Source organism: Carettochelys insculpta, chromosome 13, assembly GCF_033958435.1.
Source record: "Carettochelys insculpta isolate YL-2023 chromosome 13, ASM3395843v1, whole genome shotgun sequence".
NCBI lineage: Eukaryota > Metazoa > Chordata > Testudines > Carettochelyidae > Carettochelys > Carettochelys insculpta.
This window is the reverse complement of record NC_134149.1, coordinates 30,654,892-30,678,010: the sequence shown is the minus strand read 5'-3', so window position 1 is coordinate 30,678,010 and position 23,119 is coordinate 30,654,892. Positions and strand designations below refer to the sequence as shown.

Genomic DNA, 23,119 nt, shown 5'->3' with positions numbered 1-23,119 from the left:
TGAAGGCTGAAATCATTGTATGTCAACTTGGCTCCAGGAGCTGGTTCTTAAAGGAAAGCAATAATTATCATGAGACTCATGACAAAATCATGAGTGCAGTACTGCACCCGCCTCTTTAATATCATGGGGCCAGCTCAGTTATCACAACTCTATTCAAACCATGTGTTCATGTTGTAATACGCTAAATCTTAAACACCTATCTTAAACAAAAATGAGGCATAATATGGCTTTTTCAATTATATAATGAAAATATTTGGTTAGCTGATGAGCATAAACTACCACTTGTGTTTTCCTATGTAAGAATACATTTATTCATTACAAAGAGGCTTTTTACTAGGGAGTAAGTAATTTTCGCTGTTTCTATAATAATCTTGAATTCCCGCTGTATTTTTTAAAGGAGAAACAATACCAGTTTTCCCACCAGTCCAATCAGTCCAACATCATCCATCAGTGCCAGCAATGTGAACAGCACCAAGTCAACCATCAGTGCCAGCAGTCTGAACAGCACCAAGTCAACCATCAGTGCCAGCAGTCTGAACAGCAACATGTCAACTATCCGTGCCAGCAGTCTGAACAGCAACATGTCAACTATCTGTGCCAGCAGTCTGAACAGCAACATGTCAACTATCAGTGCCAGCAAAGACAAACTTCCAGTCCCTGTGAAATAAGCTCAATCTCTGTGACTGATGGCGGAACAGGAAAGAACACAGTGAGGAGTGTTACAATCCAAGGCTGTAAACCAGTAAGAAGAGTTCCTGTTTAATATTTTATTTTTCACAGTATGTCAATGTTTTGCAAAGCATTTTGCCAGGAAATTAAAAGTCCCTGGGAGCTTAGTTAAGATATATAGTGTCAATATTACGCTGTATGTGCCAGGAGTGTCAAACTCAAACTCAGTGTACCTTAGAGCCAGTGGCAGTCCTCAAATCCTCCCTATGGGCTAGTGGGCTCCCACTCTCTGGTACGACTCTGGAGGAGTCCCCACATATCCCCCTTCCATTTCCTGTCTCCATCTGCCAGCCCCGCCTGCTCCCTGGCAATTCAGCCTCCCACTCTTCCCCACAATGGGCACCACAGCGGCAGCCCCAACCCTCTGTGGGGGACCATCCCATACATAACTCAGATTAGCCTCAGGGTTCCACAGCAGGGGACAGGCCTCTTTGCACTCACTGTGGCAGCAGGAGCTGTGTGGAGGCAGAGCTGTGCAGCAGCCTGCTGCACTCAGCTGCCATCTCGCAAACCGGCCTGGCAGCTGCAGCAGAACACTGGAACTGAGGCTGAGGTGCTCCACTTCCCACTGTTGCAGTGAAGTGGAGTGACTGTGCTGGCCAAGGAGATGGCTGTGGGGCAGAGCTTGCTGCATTTCTCTGCTTCCTTATGGCTCCTGACACCACAGTGAATGCAGGGTACGCAACCCCTGCAGCCACCCCATACCAATTCTGTTTCCTTCTTTAGTTTCAACCCTTTTGTCTGGTATTGAAGGTAGGCTTGCCCACATGTGGTTGCTAGGATCACTGCTGGAGTTTTCTTCTTCTCCTTTTCAAATCAGCACTATATTAGTGAAACTCCAGTCAGCAGGTACAAAAGCTGATTTAGGTGGTAGATTATGTGCCACAGTTAGTAGTTGTGTAATTTAATATTTGATTTTCCTTCATCACTCTTCAGTGAACGTGCCAGTGACTTAAACTGGTACATTAAAATCCATAATATTCCAAGCCCTCCTCCACTGACATCCCCATCAGGAACAGTACCTCAGACTTGTTAACAAAAACAGTAATTTTGGTATGGGAACCTCCATTGCATCTTTTGCAGAGAGGATGGATGCAAAGAATTCATTCAGCTTCTCCACAGCTACCTTGTCTTCCTTGAGCACCCCTTAAGCATGTTGATTTATCCAGTGGCCGCATTGACTGATAGGCTTCCTGCTTCTGGGTTGTCACTGGCAGGCCTCCGGAATTCTAATGCAATATTGTATATCTTGATTCATGTGATCTTCGCAGCATGGTAGCTGCAAGAAGTGCGTCGGGAGCAAAACTGGCCACTGTATATGGCTTTCATTCAGTGAATTGCCATGCCTTTTGGACTGTCCTAAAGTTGCTTCATGGCAACGTGAAAGTGACTCTTCTGAGCAGTACTGGCTCCCAGAGTGAATCTTTCAAAGTATAAACGGGAGTCAAACAGGGCTGTATCATTACCCCAACCATGTTTGTGATTTTTATAGCCATTCCTTTGTGTCTAATTTCTGGGAAGCTCCCAGCTGGTATTTGAAATCATTTATAGACTGGATGGAAAGCTGTTCAGGCTTAGCAGGCTAACAGCTAAGAGTAAGATTTCCACCACCTCTATCATGTAACTTCAGTATGCTGATGACAATGCAGTTTTTCCCCTCTCAGAGAAAGATCTTTAACAAATGCATTTGCCAATGCTTACACATGTCTTGGTCTCACCCTCTTCATGAAGAAGACCAAAGTGCTCCATCAGCCACCTCTAAATGAGATACCACAAGATGGAGAAGTACTGGGGAATGTTGACTATTTCCTCTACCTTGGAAATCATTTGTCATCCAAAGCAGATATTGATGCGGAAATCCTGTGCCATCTGAGCTGTGTCATCACAGCCTTTGCTCATTTATATCACAGGGTTTTTGAAGGTCACGACATTCAAACAGACACTAAGTTTCTTGTGTATCAAGCTGTTATTCTCCCAACATTGTTGTATGGGTCTGAAACCTGGACAACCTGTACACATCATTTGAAAGTCCCTGAAAGGCACCACCAATGATGCCTCACCAAGATCTTGAGGATCAAATGTATGTCTTTTGAGCTTTAGTTAACAGAAAGCTGAATTGAGAAGCAATAACTAGCCACCAAAAGGAAAAGATGAAATGAGTTCTCGTAGTGAGCCAATAGAAATCTGACTTGGTTTTCAGAAAAGAGAACTAACATTCAGTAATTTTTAACTCAAATTTCACTTTTAGAACCTAAAATTGCTACAGTCTTAGTCACATATTGTCAATATACTTCATTTTACTGTAAGCATAAAGAAGAACAATAGTCCATGTTTGAATGGTCTCCAGGGCTTCTGATGTAGACCACCTGTTGTGTGACAAGACATTTGATTACCTTCTGAGCTGTAAGAATCCTGTCTGTTCTGAGATGCACATTAAATGTATTAAAATTAAATGATCGGTTGAAATAATTGTAGTTTTATCCTGTGATGATCCCCTTTTGAGCATAGTCAGCATTTGCCCTTCAACAAGAACAGAAAAGTGGCTCAGACAACTTCAAGATGAGTAGAGAAAAAAATGGTATAAGTTATATAATGCAGGAACACGATAAAGGTGTGTGTGGAACATATAAAACAAGGTGAGGGAGACAAACTTAAAAGGAAGTTTAGTCTGGTGACTCACATTTTTTCCACATAGAATTATAAAGAAAATGAAACATAGGTCTTAAGGACAGTAATGAAAGTTAAGACTTACTTGTTAATCTAAAGCTTTAGAGAGAAGTTTCCTGTCCTCAGTCACTGGTGCCTTAACTCCTGTTCCTCCTGATCCTCCCGTTTCCCTTTCAATGCACTGTGCTTTCATATGTAGAGTTAAATCAGAGCATGCCTCTTGTATGATTGAAATCAGAATCTGTAGAGAATTTTGGAAAAGTTAGAGTTGTTTCTCAGTACAATAAAGTTAATGTTTGTATGTAAAAAGCAATCTGTATCTCTGAGGTTCATACGCATTTAATTGGTACTTAGGAAGGCATAGTTTAATGGTAGTTCAGAATTCCATAAAGATGACTTTTGAAATCTTCCAAATTTCAGATTAGTTAGAAACAGCCACTTAGAGCCAACTTCAGTGTTATGAAGTTTATTCAGAGAAGCAATGTCTGTGCTGCCTTTTCAGAGTGCCTGTGGCAAGTGCTCTGTGTCCCATGCAGAGAGCTCAGCAGTGAAAGGATCTGTTGTAAAGATCCTTAAAGGGGCTTCTTGCCAAAGTTGAAATCTCATAGCTGTTTACTTCTTTATGACCATGGAGTTGCCAGCTAGGTGGAATTGGCAGATTACTTCCCCCTCCTTGTTATAATCCCAAGGTAAGATGCCTCTTCTGGGATGTTTTTCCCCTAGTCCCCAAGTTCACCCATTTCAAGAGACAGGCTCAGCTTTTCTTTGGGTGAGGACCCTGATCCAACTGCTCTCTAACTGGGTCTCCAGCTTACACTGCTCTGGATATCACCTAAACTACTAGCAGTCTTTTTCATTAACTTTGGTAACATTTTTTTCACTCGTTCAGGTGCAGTCTCTTCAAGAATCCAATAACCAGCTGGACTCCAGATATTTTGGAGAGCTACTTGCTGAAGTGCACCGGAAGAGCAATGACCTGTACAGCACTTTAGTGCAGCATGTGGAAAAGCTAGGAAGGAGGTATTGTAGACCCATGACCCCATTGTGGCATTGTGGCTGGAGGAAGCAGTGTGCTTTGTTTTGAGCTGCAGTCTGCCACCAACTAAAAATTTGAGAGTGTAGTACATCATAACTTAACTCTGTGAGTGTCTCAGGATGTCAGAAGCCATTCTATTTTACTGATTGCAGTGCGTGTATATCATATGGTTTGCCTAGTGGTCAAGACATTTCAGAGTTAAACAGATAATGCATCTCCCTCTGAGATAATACAGACAGCACATGGGGCAAAGCGCAGGACTTTTTGCTGTAAGACACAATTACATTGTGCTACTCCCCTGAAGATGCAAAGAAGGAAGCTACCTGGATGTCAACACTATGCGGTATGCTCTGGATTCAGAGCAAGTCTATGTGCACCATCATGCACAGGATCTGTATGCAAACAACTATGATTAAACTACTTTCCAAAATGAGTTATAGTGCACATAGAACAATCAAAACAAAAAGCAGTCAAGTAGCACTTTAAAGACTAGCAAAATAGTTTATTAGGTGAGCTTTCGTGGAACTATTTTGCTAGTCTTTAAAGTGCTACTTGACTGCTTTTTGTTTTGGTAGTGTATAGACTAGCACGGCTTCCTCTCTGTTACTATAGAACAATCAGATACTGAATCTTCTCAGGCCGCAGCTCTCTTCAAAACAAATTACAAGTTTTTTTCTAAAATTCCTCATTTTCCTCCCTACAATTTCTTGGACTAATTGAGCCATATTTTTCTCCGGTTTGGGCCGTGACAATTCCCCAAGAATGAATATGGCCAAGACTGTAGAAAATAATATTTGAATAATACTGAGGAATTAACTTATCTTGGTACTGGTTTAGACATTCAGAGTGTTTAGGGCCATTACATTTGCTCTCTAATGTTGTATATCATCTCTAAAGGAAAATAAGTAGAAGTGGGAAAAGAGCCCCAAAAGTTACTTGAGTAAAAGTACAATTGCTTTGAGGGTGGGGTAGCTGTACTTAAGTACAAGTTGCCATGTTACTCTGGAAAACTACTTGAATAAAAGTACATATGCACGTGCACATGTCATCTTTGCACTTAAGTATCCAGAACTAAAAGCAGCTGCACTTTTACTCAAGTAACTTTTGGGGTACTTTTTCCCATCTTTGAAAATAATTTTTATCATGGTTGGGCAGTTTTTTCATTCCTCTTTCATGTCAACAAGAGTCACACTGTTAATCTGTCATTTTTCTGTGTGTGTGTTTTGCAGGACAAAGGACTTTGAATCTACAAGTCAAGTAAGCATTTAAAGCTACCTAGTCCAAATGATAACTAACTTTTTTTTGATAAAAAGATTCTCAGTTCTCAATTAAAACTTCTTTCCTGTGTTTGCTATAAAACTGACAAGATAGATAAAAACCTGGGAAAGATAGGCGTTACTTTAAAAGCTTCCTTGTATAACTCCTTAAGCATATAGCTGCTGCATTTGCGGGAGGGTAAAAGTGCTGTTTTCAGCAGCATTGCAGAGTCTTACTGCACAGGAAGTGAAGTATAATGTTGTCTTCAAATGAAACTTTGTGAATTTAGACAGACAAACAGGTTGGTCAGTTACAATTTCTGAATATTGAGAATTGTTGGAAATTGGCCAAGTGACTTACAAGAAGAAATTTTAGTTCAGTGTGAAGTGGTGGAAAGAGTGCCGTTTACTGAGTCCTGTACAGCATGTCCTAAAGCATGTTTGCCATTTTGGTTTCTGTTGACTTATTGGCCCATCTCTGCCCATACTTACCGTGTAGGATTTGATTTGAACATATCACAGCAAAAGCCAGTGTAGCTACAGTTCAGGGTAACTTTTATTTCTACAGAATAGGAAGATAGTTTTTCATTTCTAAAATATACACGTTTTAAAATGGACAGACTTTTTATCATTCATCAGCAAAAATAAAGTATGTTACAGGCTGATGGGTATCCCTATACATTAGCTTTATATACAATTAAAATCATAAATTCTGGAAGTTTTCTGGACATACCTTGATCAGCATGCATTCAACGTCTCAGAATTCTCTGACTTTCTTATGTTTTCCAAGTGGCAGAATGTCATTAGTGAAAAGATCACATTGTAACATACAGGAAGAATTCTTATTCAAGACGTCAAAGCCAACAAATTGATTTCTTTTTCTGTCTTCATTATTAGGTAGAAGATATTGAAGACTTAATTCCCAAAGGACTTTCAGAGTTCACAAAGCAGCAAATTCGGTATCTCTTGCAGGTATACAAATGAAAAAGATCACTTACAAGTCTACAAAAAACCAGTTAATTTATGAGACAGTTAGGGGTTATCTACACTTGCCCCCAACTTCGAAGGGGGACGTGGTAATCAGGGCCGTGGGAGATACTGATGAAGTGCTGAGGTGAATATGCAGCACTTCATTAGGCTAATTCTCCCCCACAGCAGCTTCGAAGCATCAAACTCTGAAGTTCTGGCATGCACGTAGCTGTGGGGTACTTTGAAGTCCCTTTACTCCTCAAAATACATGCATGCCAGCAATTTGAAGTTTGAAGCTTTGAAGTTGCCGCAGGGGAAAATTAGCCTAATGAAGTGCTGCATATTCACCACAGCACTTCATTAGTAATCTCCTGTGGCCCTGATTACCAGGTTCCCTTCAAAGTTAGGGGCAAGTATAGACAAGCCCTTAGTGTTTGGCTTACACCTCGAAGCACAGATATCTTTTATGTGTTTATTCTGTCTAATGTAACTATGAATATTATTTTTACAAGTATCTGGAATCTTCCTAACGGCTTAGCCATTTCCAAATACTGGCTGCTTTTTTTTAAGCATTAGTCACGTTTCCTCTTATCTATTTTAAATCTGTTGCCTTTCAGGTTCATTGAAAGTCTTGTTGCCTTATGAGGACAGATTGAATAGGAGCATCTGGTTTTTTACCTTCTTAATGCCTTTTCTTATTTGGTCATTCTTTTATATTAAAAAATTAGTAGATATTTTATTAAATTGTTAATTGTAATAGTTCAACAGATCTTATTCATTGCTTACAATCATGTTTTGTAACCACCTGTAATAGAATCATAGGGTTGGAAGAGACCTCAGGAGGTCATTTGAAGACATATTTAATACATACTACTCAGGTCTCTAACATGCTTATGACATCTACTAATAACTTTATGAACCACTTATAAGTGAATCTTAGTCTAAAGCGTGCCTCACTATTTTGTATACCCCTATCATGTTCTCTCCTAATAATGTCTCTTCTAACAGTCCCAGTCTCTCCTTTTGTCACTCATCTTTGGATCCCTTTTAGTCCAATGGTCTTAGATATGCAGTTACCAGAAAAGAACGAAAAGTTCCAAATAAGAGCATACTATCTTTGCACAATGGCATACTATTCTCAGTATTTTCTTTCCAACCTTTTGTACCTTTAAGTAGTATACAGCCAATGGGAGCTGCGAGCAGCCATACTTGCAGTTATGCAGGTAACCAAAGTTCCAGGGGCTAACCCTGGTAGACTGCATCTGGCTCACAGACTGCTTAAGGCGCACCCATGAACAAAGGAGAGATGTTGGGAATCCTGTGAAAGAAGCTTTGAAAAGTGCTGGGTATTAATTAGAAAAATGAAGTAGACAAGAAAACATGGTGCATACTGATCCAGGCAAAAAAGATCAGATTACTTTATGAATGCCAAGCCTTCGTGGACAATCCCAAGAGTCATTGATCCTACCTGTAACTAGAGCTATTTTTGTCATTTGAAAGAAAACAGTTAGACTTTTAACCATAACTTTAAAACAGATTTGTTGTACCAAGAGATACTGCAATACCATATTGCTTTAATGCGAACAGGCCCAGAGCACAGCCATTTGAACGTATTAACAATGACAAAAGAAGACAGCCAATACTGCATTACTCAACACTACTGCTTCTCTCTTTTTAATCTGATTTGTTTTTTTCCCCCATTAAAGGGAGGAGCTTGTGATTTATCTAGTATTATTTGTCCTTGAGGTAGAAAGCTTAGCTTGGCAGATCTCAAAAATGATTAATGGTTGTGTGCTTTCCCAAGAATGTTAGCTGTTATAATATGGAGATACACATCTCATAGAACTGGAATGGACCTCAGGAAGTCATTGAGCCCTGTCCACTGCCCTCTTGGCAGGACCAAGCACCATCCCCTACAGATTATTTTTTTTAATCTATTTGCCCCAGACCCCTAAATGGCCTCCTCAAGGAATGAATTTACAATCCTTGGTTTAGCAGGCCAATGCCCAAACCACTGAGCTATCCCTAACCCTATTGTGGGGTTCTTTGTTTTTGGGGATGGGCTCTAAACTCCCAATAAAGCTGAAAATTGGAAATATTAGGAAAAAATAGTGTTTTCTCCTTTCCCACTATGAGCATATATGAAGCTTTTCTTTACTTCTCTTGTTTTTTCTTAGTTAGAATGTTTATTTAGTCCTGTATTATGAGGCAATAATTTTATGCAATAGACAGTGTTGTTTTCAGTGAAGTAAAGTCTCAACTTTGTTGACCTGGGTTCAAATTTCAAAGGGCAAAGTGCAAGTGAAATGAGCAGGTCTTACAGTTCTTGTTCTGCCTTATTTTTTTAAATTAGCTGCAGAATAAACATAATTTTCAAGTTTGCAATTATCTAGCACGTCTCTAAACCCATTTTAAATAAATCCTATACTGTTAAACTAATTTTAATATTCTTGTTTGGTTATTTTCAATTAGTACATCCCACAAAAAAGCTGAAATCAATCCTTTTCTTTTTCTTAGATGAGAGTGACATCAGATAAATCACTGCGACTTGTACTTTCTACTTTTGGCAGTTTGCGTGAAGAGCTTTGCCACCTACAAGATGACTTAGAGGTAGGTTACTGCCTTCCTTCGTAACATAAATCTTAATTTGTCACCCTTTTCCACTCTGAGGCTACATTAATGCAACAGCTGGGATAGATTCTCTCATATAAATCCATTGGCAGTTGATTTAGTGGGTCTAATGAAGACCTGCCAGATTGACTGCATATTGCTCTCCTGTCAGCCCTGTTGCTCTGTCCTGGATGAGAAGAGTAAGGGAAGTAGATGGGAGAGTTTTTCTTGTGGACCCTGTGACAACAACTTAAGGTATGTCGACTCTAGCTAGCTAGGTTATTCACATAGCTGGAGATGGGTAGCTTGTTGACTTTAAGACGTAGCTTGAGTGAAAGGCACATTTCTTTGACCTTTCCTTCTCTAACAGAAGGGTATGTGCAAATATAAAATACAGGAAGTATCCAGCTACCGAATGGCTTGTGTCCAAAAATTCATTTGTAAGTTGACTGTTTGGAACTTGGAACATATTTTCCTATAGAAACAATGATGTAAATGGTGGTTACGTTCCCAGGCTAGCCCACAAAAGCCTATTTAATCCATAATGTAGCTGAAATACTGTATATGTGCGTAAAAATAATAGCAAATAATACTTCTGCAATACTAGTAATTAATCAAAACAGAAAAACAATAACATTGACCAAGAAATATTTTTATATTTAACTGTGAATGCTGGTGCTTGGTGGAAGGCAGGCTCAGTTAGTGGGTGAGGAGGAGGTAGGTAAGATTCTGAAGAGGGCTTCCAAGCACGCACACACCCCCCCTCACTGGCCAGCCCCACGCTGTGTGCTGTGCCCAGTTTTTGCTCACCAGGACGTGGTGAGTGGTGGAAGCGTGAGCTGGCGGACTCCGGAAGAGCAGCAGACAGCTGTGCAGCCAAGCGGAGAGAAGAGGTGTTTTGAAGGGAAAACCGCTGGCTGCACTGCTCCCCCACTGTTCCTCCAGTGTCCATGGGCCTGCATTCATGCCACTCACCACCACCTGTGTCTCTTTCCTGCTCCCCTGAGGCTGCAGATGAGCTTTTAGTTTGTATGTGCGTGTGTTCATAAGTCAGATTTTTGTAACTCGCAAAGCGCCTGCATATGATCAAAACACTCCACTTCAGACACTTCTTCCTCTAGGGAAAGACTGAGAGGACAAACACGTGATAGATATTAGTCATGTTGCTTAATGATAACCATGATGTAAAAATACACATAGGAAATAATGTAACTGTGGGCACTTTGTGCTAGGTGTGCAGTATAGTAACAGAGCAAACAAATCAGGGCAATTGCTTTGTATGTCCAACAAAACAGATTTAGAATTTTTTTCGGTTCATTTAATTTGACTTTGTGATGAGCTGATAAATTAGTCATTTTAATTTATCTGTTCTTTTAAAAATAAAGGGAGTTTATTTTTACTGACCAATTACAGTAGCTATTCATATCAAGTACTTTTTTCTTATAGAAATTGGAAACTGACAAGATGTTACTGGAGAAGGACCTAGATTTTAAAGCATCTCAGGTGAAGGAGTATGAAACACTCTTGGCATCCATGAGAGAGAATAGTCACCAGCAACAGGTAAATTCATAGATTTATTTTGAACAGAATTACTGTCGCCCAAGAATTAACACTGAGCTCTGTGAACAACTTTTCCAAATCCATTTCTGGAGTAACCTCTTCCAAAAAAAAGGAAGTAAGTTAGAGATCAGCGTTCTCTGTAACATGTTTTCTGAAAACTTCATACACTTAGGCTGCGTCTACACTAGCCCCTTCCTTTCGGAAGGGGCATGGTAATGAGTGAGTTGGGAAGATGTTAATGAGGCGCTGTCATGAATATGCAGTGCCTTATTAGCATGATGGCAGCCATGCGCGATTTGAAAGCACCGCTTTTGAATTGTGTGCTGCCCGTGTAGATGGGGGCCTTCTGAAAGGACTCCCTGGACTTCGACAGCCCCTTCTTCCTATTTGGTTTTTGGAAGAAGGGGCTTTCAAAGTCCAGGGGGTCCTTTCGAAAGGTCCCCATCTATACAGGCACATGGCTATCATTGTGCTAATGAGGTGCTGCATATTCATGACAGCGCCTCAGTAGCATCTTCCCAACTCATTCATTAGCATGCCCCTTCTCAAAGGAACGGTCTAGTGTAGACATGGCCTTACTGTTCCTAGAAATGTTCAGGCAGCTAACACACAAGATTCAATTCTCAAATGTACTGAAGCACTATATGCTGCTCTGTCACTGTAATGGAGCCTTAATACGGATGCAAAATATTTTTCTGCTTTAATTTTTAAAAATACATCAGTGGGTTTTTGTTTGTTATTTTTGTGTTTTCGTTTTTAAATTCAGTTGTCAATTACCACATGCCATCTGGAAATGTGTTCTGTGTAGGATGTAGTAATTGCCAAAAAAAGCAATAATTTATTACCATTCTAGTAGAAGCAATAAGTTGTTTGGTAGTAATTTGTTTTAAAAAATTCAGTAATGCTCCATGTACAATTTGAAGTTGTTGTCCGCCTTTGAGATCCTGTTAAGATTTAGCCCTCTGTATCAAATACATTGAGTAATCTTTTGGAGGTAGAAAATTTTGTTTAAAACTAGAGATCAAAGAACTTCATCTTTTGAAAAATCCACTTGTAATTTCCATGGTCTCTTTTTGAGTGAATTTGGCCTACCCCTAGAATGCCCAACATCTTTCCACACATGCTTACACTCTCTGAAATGTAAATACGAAACGTATTTCCAGTTTTTGAATACACAGCCATCACTGGATACAGTTTATACTCTGAGGATCTGTCCCAGGGAGGTGCTGTATTTAATTCCCATTGATTTAATGGAAATTGAATATGTGCAGCATCTCCCAACATCCAGCCTTGCAGCAGATATGAATTAGCTATGAATAAAGTTACACAGGACAATAAGTTTTAAAATAAATGGCTTTCCAATAACTGTATTCTCCGAACTGAGCTTTGCTCAAAGGCAAACCTTGACACTAAACCCACTGCCCCATATCTAATAATTTGTGTGCTGTTTTCATAGCAAGGACTCCGAGACAGTGCTGCAAAATGTCGTTCACTGGAGGAAAAGATCCTTGCTCTGCAGTATGCCGAGGGAGAGAACGAGTGTCGTATAAAAGAGCTGGAGTACGGCAAGCGTACACTGGAACAAGAGATCCGGAACCTGAGAATGCAGGTATTGGGGTTTTTAGTTTCCCTTTCAATATTTTTTCGTTCATAAATCCAGCTGCCCCAGATTTGGAATGCAAAGAAAAGAGGGAAATTGGACACGTACAGATAAGTGTAACGTGGAACAAACTTGTTTTCTCATCTAGTGGTACATTCTTTATATCCTAAACTGTAATAATAATTAGAGTACTGTAATTTTATTTTGTATAGACATGTTCTAATCCAGTGCTACAAACCACCACAGATGAACTCTCTAGTCGTTACGTGGAGATGATTAACAACTTAAGAGACGATAAAGACAGAGAGATCCGCAAACTTAGGGTATGTTGATTATCTTATATACATTCGATATATATGGACTTCAGAGCAAAGTATGGCAATAGCAAAGTGGTAGGGTCCACTTTCAAAACTACAAAATGGAGGGAGATTAAATCAACGAATATACACACTTCAGGTATTTATGGTTTGTAATTAGAGCTTTGTGGTCTCTTGTATGCATGGAATCCCTGGTCTTGTTCATCTTGTGTTCTATTTACAACTAAAAATTCACTCTCCAGAAGAATTATTTTCTGATTGCAAAATTGGGCTGGCAGTTTGGGTACACATTAGAGACTCTTGAGTTCAGCATAAATAAAAGCTCCATGTATCTGGAGGGGATGCAGAAACTAACCAAAAATGCAACTTTCGTAAAATAAGAGGGGCCCTGGTTTGATCGATACCTATAAAATTTCTGTCACATGAAGTGTTAGTTATGTTAGTTAGTATGTGTATTTGACCTGCTCAGAGATCATTTTAACTTGTGCTATATTTGGTGTCCTTATGAATTTACCAGTGCATGCTGAGTTCCCTAAATAATATACCTGCTGATACCAATCAAAACACCAGTGAACTACTAAAGTAATACTAGCTACACAAAACGACTCCATTGCACCAAAAAGGAGCTAAAATCATTTAATTGTCATTGACCTATTCTCGAGTCTCCCTGAATATTTTTATATTAATTGGTTATTTTTGAGTGGTTTCTTGCTGTGTGAGAATCACACAGACATAAAGGGGTGACATCTAAAGCACTCACAATTGCACCAAGTAGGTAAACTGGAAATACAAATATTTTTCATTTTCTTTGCTAGAGTATTCCAAGGTGTTGTATCAACACCACATATAAAACTTTGAAAGAAAAATAAGGATTTTTAAGTGCGTGCTAGTAGCCTACAAAATTTTAAAAAGTCGTTTTATGTGATATGATGGAAATCTTTCATTTTCAGAGTATGAATTTTAAATAATTATGAAGTAACAGAAAAGAAGCAGAAACAAAATGTGAGAAGTAGTACATGAAATAAACCCACAAACTGGAGAAAATTATGTTAATTATAGTTTCAAGGTGATCAGCAGAGTCCAGCTTTCTGCTTTTTTTCATTCATTATGTATTAAAAAGCCTTAAAAGCTTTGTGTATTTTTTTGTTTTCCTCTTCCTAAAAAAACATACTATCAGTAATTCAGGTTCATTGTTTTGATAGAAAACTTAATTGGTGTCTTAAATGTATATTTGACATTTTTAACTAAGCTATCTTTCCTCCTGTTCAGATGTGTGAGAGAAACAGCTGTTAACTTGGAACAAACCAAATAGCTTTAAACATATGAATAAAACTGGCTTCTCCTGTCAGTCAGGTTTCATTGTCTGAGGCCTCTCCTTTCTAGAGGTGCCAGTAACAACTTTCAGGAAAAACAGCATAGGAAGACGTGAATGCCCTGCTTTCTTTTGCCTGCTCACCAGCGTTCCCTCTTGTCTTTTCCATCCATGTATGGATTTTTTTCCGTCCATTTGCAGTATATAATTTTTAAGTGCACTGAAGTACGTGCAAATGTGCACCAACAGCAGAAACACAAAACTTAGCTGTGGGCACTTTGCTAATCAGCTGGGCATCACGTAACTCTCCTGAGCAGCTGTACAAGTGCACAGGTTACCGGGAATGCTGCTTCCTCCCCCCCACCCCCCAAAATTAAAATTCAGGCCTCTTTAAAACACAGCAGCAAAAAAGGGGGCACAACACCATTGTTTGTTCATTGCAGGTCGGCTTTATTTAAGATATGTAGTATTCAGAGCTACTGTTTTCCATGTGCACAACTGTATTTGTTTAAAGTCCCAGGTAAACCAGTTCCAGCAAGATAGTTCAAAAAGAGAGGGAAGTAACAGTGACTTCCAGATGAGGCTACATGCACTGACTTCAAAGTTGGAAGAGAAAGAGACTTTTATTAAACAGCAGCAAGAGGTAAAAACAGTGTTCGTTTATGTGGCACTTTTATAAAGCCTGTTACCCTTCTTACCCTTTTGAGGACCATGAGACAATTCACATTTCAGCTGTGTGAATCACTTGAATTAAGGGGGAAGATACAGATGTGGTAGAAAAGATCTGTGAAGATAACAAATCACTAGTGCTATTTTCTTTAACTGTTCTACTCCCTGGCTGTGTCTACACTTGCATTCCTCTTTTGAAAGAGGTATGCAAATGAGGGACATTGAAAATGCAAATGAGGTACAGATTTGCCTATCTGGCACCTCATTTGCATAGTCTTATTTCAAAATAGCATCTTTTTTATGGGAAGAATTCTTTTGAAGGTGGGGTTTTCTTTCGAAAAAGTGTCTACACTGGTTTTTTTCTTTCGAAAGAAGCTATTTTGAAATAAGAATATGCAAATGAGGTGCCAGATATGAAAATCTGAACCTCATTTGCATTTTCAATTTCCCTCATTTGCATACCTCTTTCAAAAGAGGAATTCAAGTATAGACACAGCTCCTGTAAGCTATAAGGCTTTGGGTGGCAAGACATTTCCTAGTTGAACTTTGCTCAGTGGAATCTATGATCATGCTGCATAAGGAGGGAAGACCTACAACCTGCTTCATCCTTTCTGTCTCCTGAAATAGATGTTAAGCTTTGCCCAACTCCTTGTAATAACACTGACTTAGGTAGACCCTGTAGGCCTTTCTATGACCCACTCTGTTGGAATAACACACTTTATTCTATAGTGCCTTCTGAGATGAGTTTAACCTTAAGTATTTTCTTGTGACTTCAGAGTTAACATTCTGTGAACCCTTATTATTTTTGGTTTTGGTTTCCACAGGAGCTCTTCCAGTTGAAGCAAGAAAGATTAGCATGCAATCAATTGAAGTCTACAAAGTCTATTGTCACGAAAAAGTAATGTAGTAATAAGATTTTTTAAAAAAATGTTTTTTAATTTTCATTCTGTACTTTCTTTTTGCGGATGCAGTTCCTTGCTAGTGTCAGGTTATAAGGCTCTATTTTAAAATGTTTAACAATGGTGCTAAGAAGAATGTATAAAGGATGCACTTTATATGTTCCACCTGACCATTTTGATGAAGTGTTTGGGGGATGTGAAATAAATCAGTGTGTTTCTGCCTCTGAACTTCTACAGTTGTATATGGCTGAGAAATGCCAGTGTTCTAAGACTTAGTTTTCTGAACATTAAAAAAGACATCTTGTATAACAATGGCAACAGGATAGAATTCCGATGATCAGAAAAAAACGCTGTAACTGCTGTCATAATGTGAATGCTTTAGGGATTAAAAATATTACTATTCAGTCCTTTTTGCTGTTCACTGAAGCTTAGGTATACAGTACAGAGTTATGTCAACCTAATTGTTAGTGTCTGTGCTATAGCTTTGCTCCCATCAATGTAAGTGCCCAGTACACCTCACAAGGCATAGGCAGGGCTACACAGTGCAGAAAGGACGTCAGCTGTCTTGTCAAATTCATGGCTCCCCTGGAACTGGGAAATAAACAAGAAAGCTGGCTCCCCAACTGGGCTGCTGCTGGGTCTCCCCTCTGGGACCACAGCAGGATTGGCTCTCCCTGTCAGAGGCTTTTATCCACCTTGTAGGCCCTTCATCCAAGCCACACTTTAACTTGCTGGCAAGAATAGTGTGGGATACCCTATCAAAAGCTTTGCTAAAGTCAAGTTTCACTGCTTTCCCCATATCCACAAAGCCAGTTATCTTATCATAGAAGGCATGACTTGTTGTCTGTTCCTGATCACCTTCCTCTCCTCCCAGTGTTTTAAAATAGCTTCCTTGAAGACCTGCTCCATGATTTTTCTGGGGACAGAGGTGAAGCTGAGTAGTCTGTACTCCCCATACCCACTTCTTTCCTTTTCTTAAAAAAAAGGAGCACTAAATACACCTTTTTCCAATCATCCAGAACCTCCTGTGATCGCTGCACGTTTTCAAAGATACTGGACAATGGCTCTGCGATCATATCAACCAGCTCTCTCAGCACCCTCAGCTTCATTTGATCCAACTCGACAGACTAACCAGTTCTTTCACCACTTAGGGCAGCTCACCTCCTCCCCATAGTGTGCTGCCAAGTACAGTAGTTTGGGAGCTGACCTTGTCTGTGAAGACTGAGGCAAAAGAATGCTTGAGTTGGAAAAGCTGAAGTACTTAATTTGTCACTATATTGCGTTCTGCATTGCTGTCCCCAATGGCTCCACACTTTCCCTCACCTCCTTTCTGTTGCTAACATACCTATAAAAACCTTCCTTGTTATCCTTCACATCCCTTGCTAGCTGTAACGCCAGTTATTCTTTGTCTTTCCTTGTGATACCCCCATGTGCTCAGCAGTGTTTTTATATTTCCTAAGTTTCTGCTTCTTGTAAGCCTCCTTTTTTGTGGCTAAGCTCAGTGAAGATTCTCTTTTAAGCCAAACAGGTTGCCTGCCATATTTGCTATTCCTTGTGTACACTGTGATGGTTCTTGCATTCTCAATAAGTTTCTTTAAAATACAACCTGCTGTCCTGGACTCCTTTCCTACCTTATATTAGCCTGCCTGGGGTTCCTGCCCATCATTTCTCTGAGGGAGTCAGTCTGTTTGTCTGAAGTTCAGGGTCTGTACTTTGCTGGTTTCCTTTCTTATCTTTTGTCAGGTTTCTGAAAGCATGCATCTCATGATCACTGATGCCCAAGTTGCCACCTACTTCTACTTCCTCCTTCCTGTTTGTGAGCAGCGGGTCAAGAGGAGCATGATTTCTAGTTGGTTTCTCCAGCAGTTTTACCAGGAAGTTGTCCCCAGCCCTTTCCACAAAGTTCCTGGCTTGTCTGTGCCCTGCTGTATTGCTCTCCCAGCAGATGTCTGGTGACTGAACTTCCGCATGAGAACCTGGGCCTGTGGTCTGGAAACTTGTTAGTTGTGGAAAGAAAGCCTGGTTTACCTCATTCCCCTGATCTGGTGGTCTCCAGCAGGTGTCCTTCACAACATCACTATTGTTGCTGTCAATTCTAATCTGAACCCAACTCTCATACAACTTTCATACAGGAGCTCTGAGCAATCATACTGCTGTCTTATATACTATGCAACACCTCCATCTTTCTTTTCCCACCTATTCTTCTTGAAGAGTTTCATCCATAATAATGCTTTGGTCATGGGTTATCTCACCAAGCCTCTGTTATTCCAATCACATCATAGTTCCTTGACAGTGCCAGGACGTACACATTTTCCTGTTTGTTTCCTAGGTTTCTTGTGTTTGTATATAGGCACTTAAGACACCTAGCTGATTGCCCTACTTTCTCAGTCTGAATCAGGAGGTGGCACCTTCCTCCTTGTTTTTCCGTTTTCCCACTTCCCCACTTACCTCAGTGCTTAGGTCACCATCCCTCAGAGAGGCTAGTTTAAAACCCTACTCAATAGGTTAGCAAGTCTGCCTGTAAAGATGCTCTTCATTAGGTGGAGCCCATCTCTTCCTGGCAATCCTTCTTCCTTAAACAACATCCCATGATCGAAGAATCAAAAGCCCTCTTTCTGACCAGAATCATGGCATATAGTTTGTAGTGAGTGATTGGATTAAAAAATAGTACTTGTGGAAACATACTTTTAAAGTGTATTTCTGTTGGTAACTAATTAACTAAAATGTTTTAAAAACTGTGTTTAAAAACAGTGAAGTTAATATCTAAAACAAAGCTGGGCTAGATATCTAATCTAGAAGTGTGGGGAGGGAGAGGAGGTAAGAAGTTTGGGCCTCTAAAGCTATGTCTACATTTGTCGGGAATGTCAATGGCTGCTACGCAGTTTTAGTTACGCCAGCTGTGTATCCAAAATCCATTTTGCAGCCATTGACATTGGTCCCTGTCCTCATTGCAGAATGTCAACAGGAGCACGTCTCCCACCGACATTCCTTAATCTTTGCGGCTCGCAAGAAGTTCGGGGTTGACTTTGACCTAAGTGTTTGATCTTCCACGGCCAGTGTAGCCCTAGCCTACATCAAGATGCTGCTGTGCACATAGGTGTTTATAAAGCTTAATGATGTACAGTATTCCACTTACAGTTCTGCAAAACTTTTTAAACAGGTATTCGAACAAATATCCAATCCTTGGTCTACTATCTGATAGCTTCTCAGTTACCTCACCGCTTACACAAACGGATACTATTGTAATTGAGGAGATAGAAGAGATGTAGAAAAACACGTAAGTTATCCATGTTCATTGTACCATTACTTGTTTTCAATGTGCAAATTCAGTATTCTAAAGGTACTTAGGGAGTTCAGGCTTTAAAGAATCCAAAAATAGACTCGTAAAAAGCATTAAGGCAACAGGAATTTTAAAACAGTTTAGACATTTTTTCTTTTCCAGTAAATTAAAATAGCAAATTGAGAAATAATGGTTAAAAACAGCCAAGAGCATTTACTTGTCTGTTATGGAACAATGTCATTTCCAAAAATGGTCCATGCAACTGAGGAAGAATAAAAAGAATAGCCTTTACTTTTTCCACTTGGCCCTTGTATCTTATATCTTACAACTCTACTTTAGCTTTTGACAGGGTTGCAGTTTTTATTGCTATTACACCACACGGGTTCGTCTTCACTGGGCCCCCTTTTTCAAAGGGGGCATGTAAATGAGCTGGATTGGTGAATGTGGTGCTGCGCTGCATATGTAGCACCTCATTAGCATAATTCTCACTGCCCAAACTTTGAAGTTGCTAACTTCAAAGCACTGACAAGCTGTGTAGCCACAGGCACTTTGAAGTCCCTGCTCCACTTCGAAGTACCCTCACTCCCAAAATGTTTTACCAGTAGATTACAAAGGGAGACAGCTGAATTGAAATTCATGTGCAAGTTTGACACATTTAACTGGGGACTTAACAGTGATGTCGATTATCGTATGCGTAACAAGGACGTTTTTTTTCCCCTTTCATATTTGCAGGAATGGCACCCATCCCACTTAATTTACTCTTTCTACTGGTCCTATTATGATGGTCCTATTGTGTAACACGCCCCCCCAGCAAACCCTGATCTGCTACACAGGAGGCTCTCGTATTCGCGAGTGTCACATTCACAAATTCAATTATTTGTGAGTGGCCTCGTTTCCCCAGAGCCAGGAGTGCCAGCAGCCACCGCTGTCCTGGGGCAGGGAGCACCCATGCTGCTGCTTCCCGGGGCTCTGAGCCCTCCCTACTCCCCCACAAAAATCAGTGGTCAGAACCCTCACGAATGTTGAGACCCAACTGTATACACATACCCTATAGTTTCAGAAGTTACCTAATAAATAAATTAGTGGCTACAGGACTGATTGTTTTTTATGAAGCTGCAGACTAACATAGCTATTCCTCTGAGACTGTTCTCCATTCCTAAGGTGTTCGTAACTCCAAGGATCTACTGTAGCAGGTTTCAATTGAAAAGAAATTATTTTACTTTGGTTACAAACCTATGACAGTGTAGGATTGTATTTGAAGTGTTTTATTTTTAACTTTACCTGTAAAATCACAAATATTCCTTTAACAAATCAGGTAGTGTATTTAGTTTCTTTCGGTCACCACAAAAATTATCAGCATTTAAGCAAGTTTTTGTCACTGAAATGTGGTGGTGCAGGTAGATAAAATTTTCGAAGGCACCTGTGTGCTTGGGTCAATGTAATTGAGTAGTGTATACAGTCATTGTAGCTAGGTGCCTCGTGTTAGGCATTGGATGGGAGCTGAGGCTGTTCACTGCAGGTATCTGAGTCCCACAGAAAATCAGATACCTGTTGTATAAAAACAGCCATGTTCCTTGCATAGATTTAATTGTAAGCAATTGTGTGTATGTACAGCCAAATTATGTAGTATGTAAAATCTAATGTGATTTTTTTGTTTTGTGACAGGACTAATGTCCCCTCAATTAATTGCTTATTTCTTTTAGGACTAAACAGATCCAGGGAAGGTCCCAGCTGCTCAAGGGATCTCACACCAAATGACTTACTGGTTTACCTTCTGCTGCTTTTCATCTCTGGGCCCCTTTTGAAAGTGTATGTGTTAAAGAGACATGTAGTGGAGAATTGTGAAAAGCAATGGCTGACTTTACTCAAAGAAATTAATTTCTATAAGAAAAAGAACATACACTTTTCATAGTCCGCCTATTAGAACCACTGTGTCATGTTCATATCACACAATAGTAGCATTATATGCAGTTAAATCCCAGACACCACATTCTCTATGGAGCTGAAAAGCAACAGGCCATACCGTTTATGATGTTCAGTCCTTCCAGACCACATTGTATAAAGAAATAATTTGCCTTTCTGTCTTATTTGCTGCATACTGAGAAGACCAACCCCCCGTCTCCTCGCCCATAGTTGGTTTGCATGTGGAATGTTGGCTTTTTCTCTGCATACATTGTAAAGAGTAACAGTCATGCCAGTTGTGAAAGGTAGCAGGCAAAATTATATCCATTACAACTGATGTGGTAAAGTTTGACATATACCTTTCTAGTAAGCATGTCAGCATGTTTTTCCAGGGTGGTGCTCATGGTTTTCATACCCCAAATGTGGATATTTTTATGTATTTTCATGATAAACTTAAATGTTTACAAGATTTTTTTAGCAGTGGAAGCTGGTACCACTGTTTTCAAGTGTGTTACTTCACAGCTCTCACATTGGTTCCAGTCATGCACTTATGTTTTCTCATCTGTCCATACTAAGATCAAATGCTAAATGCAGCTACTGGAGATGTGGCCTCCAGAACTAACAGATTACATTTTTTAAAAAGCACATACAGAAAACAAACTGACATCTTTTCAAGATGACTTCAAAAATGAATGAGAAAGTCTCAAAGAAAAAGTCTGAAAACATTTACAGCATTTTTCTACACTAACTAAAATGTTGTAACTTGGGAGCAACTCCATGCAAGGTAATTTCTACCATCCAGCTTCTCACGCTTAGGCCACAAGTGCTAGTTTAGCAGAGTTTTATGAAAAACAACATCTATAATTTGGCAAAATAATACTGTAAACTATTATATTTAAAATTTTAAAATGTGCATTTGAAAGCATACAAATAGGTTTTTGTCTAAACTTTATAAACTGAAACAATTGCAACTCTCTGTACCATGCTGTAGTTTAAGATTCTTGAAATTTACCTGTAAATCAAATTGTCAAGAATATAGTACATAGATTCTTCTGTAGTATGAAAATAGTTCTCGGGCTATATTCTCTTACTAATGGAACAAAATTTCCACTTGATTCAGGACCATAAAATGTGTCCAAATGATTTTGGTGTAGGTGATTAAAATAGAAAAAGTAGTTAGTGGAACAACGGAGTGGGGTTTGAAAAAAATACATACGTACTGGGAAAAGAGGAATTAAGGGATCTACTATACATAAATAGGTGCTCGCTTTTCATTTCTCTCATAAAGGGTTTCTCTTCTATCTTTCTGTGTATTGATTTAATTATAGGCACTAAGAGTTATTTCATATCCATAGAGATGGTCAAAATCTGTGTTGGTGAGCGCATTTGGTGATCTATGGATGCTAACAGCTGTAAAATAAATCTTTGTCTATTAATGAAACAGTGTGTAAGTTTAATTTTCTATTAGCAAACCGTTATGTCCATTAATTCATCTGCTTTAGACAACATCTAGATTAGATACAAGAATTGATCTTTAGACCGAAGCTATTTTATGCTACATTTTTATTTAATACTATTACTAGATGCCAAGGCTACAGCTACACTAGAAGCATTTGTCAACAGACGGTTGTCAGAAGACATTTTCTGACAAAATGTCTGTCGACAGAGTGAGGCCATGTACTGTAGCGGATTGAAAGAGCGATCTGCTCTGTCAGCAAAGCGGCTGGACTGCTCCTGCCCCCCGACTCTCTTGACAGAACAGCCAACCAGAAGCTCAGCAGAAAGGCCTGCCCAGTGTCCTGGAAACCCTGTCTCTTGCCAGAAGCCCCTGGCCTCCCCTACCCTGAAGGGTCCACACAGCTATTTGTCATCAGAATCTGTCAACAAAGGTGCTCTTCCTCATCTAGGAGAGGCAGAAGGTTGTGGGCAGAAGTGCCAAATTTTGTTGACAAACTCAACAAAACTCATTTTGCGTGTGGAGGTGCAGTGAGTGTTGTTGACTTAACCCTGGTTTTGTTGAAAAATTTGCTAAGGGCATGGGGGCAAAGCTGGGAGAGTGTGCTCATGGGTACCCAGGGAAGAGAGCCAGTCATTACAGACATGTTTGCGCTATAGTCCTCCCTGCTGCTGGTTTAGGGCTGGTTAATGACCCTTTGCACTACCAGACTAAACACTCAATAAGCAATATTTTTGAGAACACCAGAAATAAACAGCGAATGCCCCTACTTCAAAGTCATGAAACAACTGAAGACCAACCCTAGCAAAAATGTCTTGAAAGAAAATTGAAGACCCTTCAAAACTTGACCATGCAAA

At 39.7% G+C, this 23,119-nt stretch overlaps 1 protein-coding gene across 1 annotated transcript in view; it reads left to right on the top strand.

Moving 5' to 3' along the window:
- POF1B (POF1B actin binding protein) overlaps nucleotides 1–22,241 on the top strand; it is a 38,899-nt gene extending 16,658 nt beyond the window's left edge. Inside the window, exons 3-14 of the mRNA XM_075008136.1 lie at nucleotides 398–742; nucleotides 4,286–4,416; nucleotides 5,662–5,689; nucleotides 6,586–6,660; nucleotides 9,175–9,267; nucleotides 10,714–10,827; nucleotides 12,284–12,436; nucleotides 12,640–12,750; nucleotides 14,571–14,699; nucleotides 15,550–15,623; nucleotides 18,785–18,901; nucleotides 20,608–22,241. Of these exons, the coding sequence (XP_074864237.1) occupies nucleotides 398–742; nucleotides 4,286–4,416; nucleotides 5,662–5,689; nucleotides 6,586–6,660; nucleotides 9,175–9,267; nucleotides 10,714–10,827; nucleotides 12,284–12,436; nucleotides 12,640–12,750; nucleotides 14,571–14,699; nucleotides 15,550–15,623; nucleotides 18,785–18,893 (1,362 nt within the window). The 3' untranslated portion in view covers nucleotides 18,894–18,901; nucleotides 20,608–22,241. The remainder of the gene's footprint in view (nucleotides 1–397; nucleotides 743–4,285; nucleotides 4,417–5,661; nucleotides 5,690–6,585; nucleotides 6,661–9,174; nucleotides 9,268–10,713; nucleotides 10,828–12,283; nucleotides 12,437–12,639; nucleotides 12,751–14,570; nucleotides 14,700–15,549; nucleotides 15,624–18,784; nucleotides 18,902–20,607) is intronic.
- The last annotated feature ends 878 nt before the right edge of the window (nucleotides 22,242–23,119 follow it).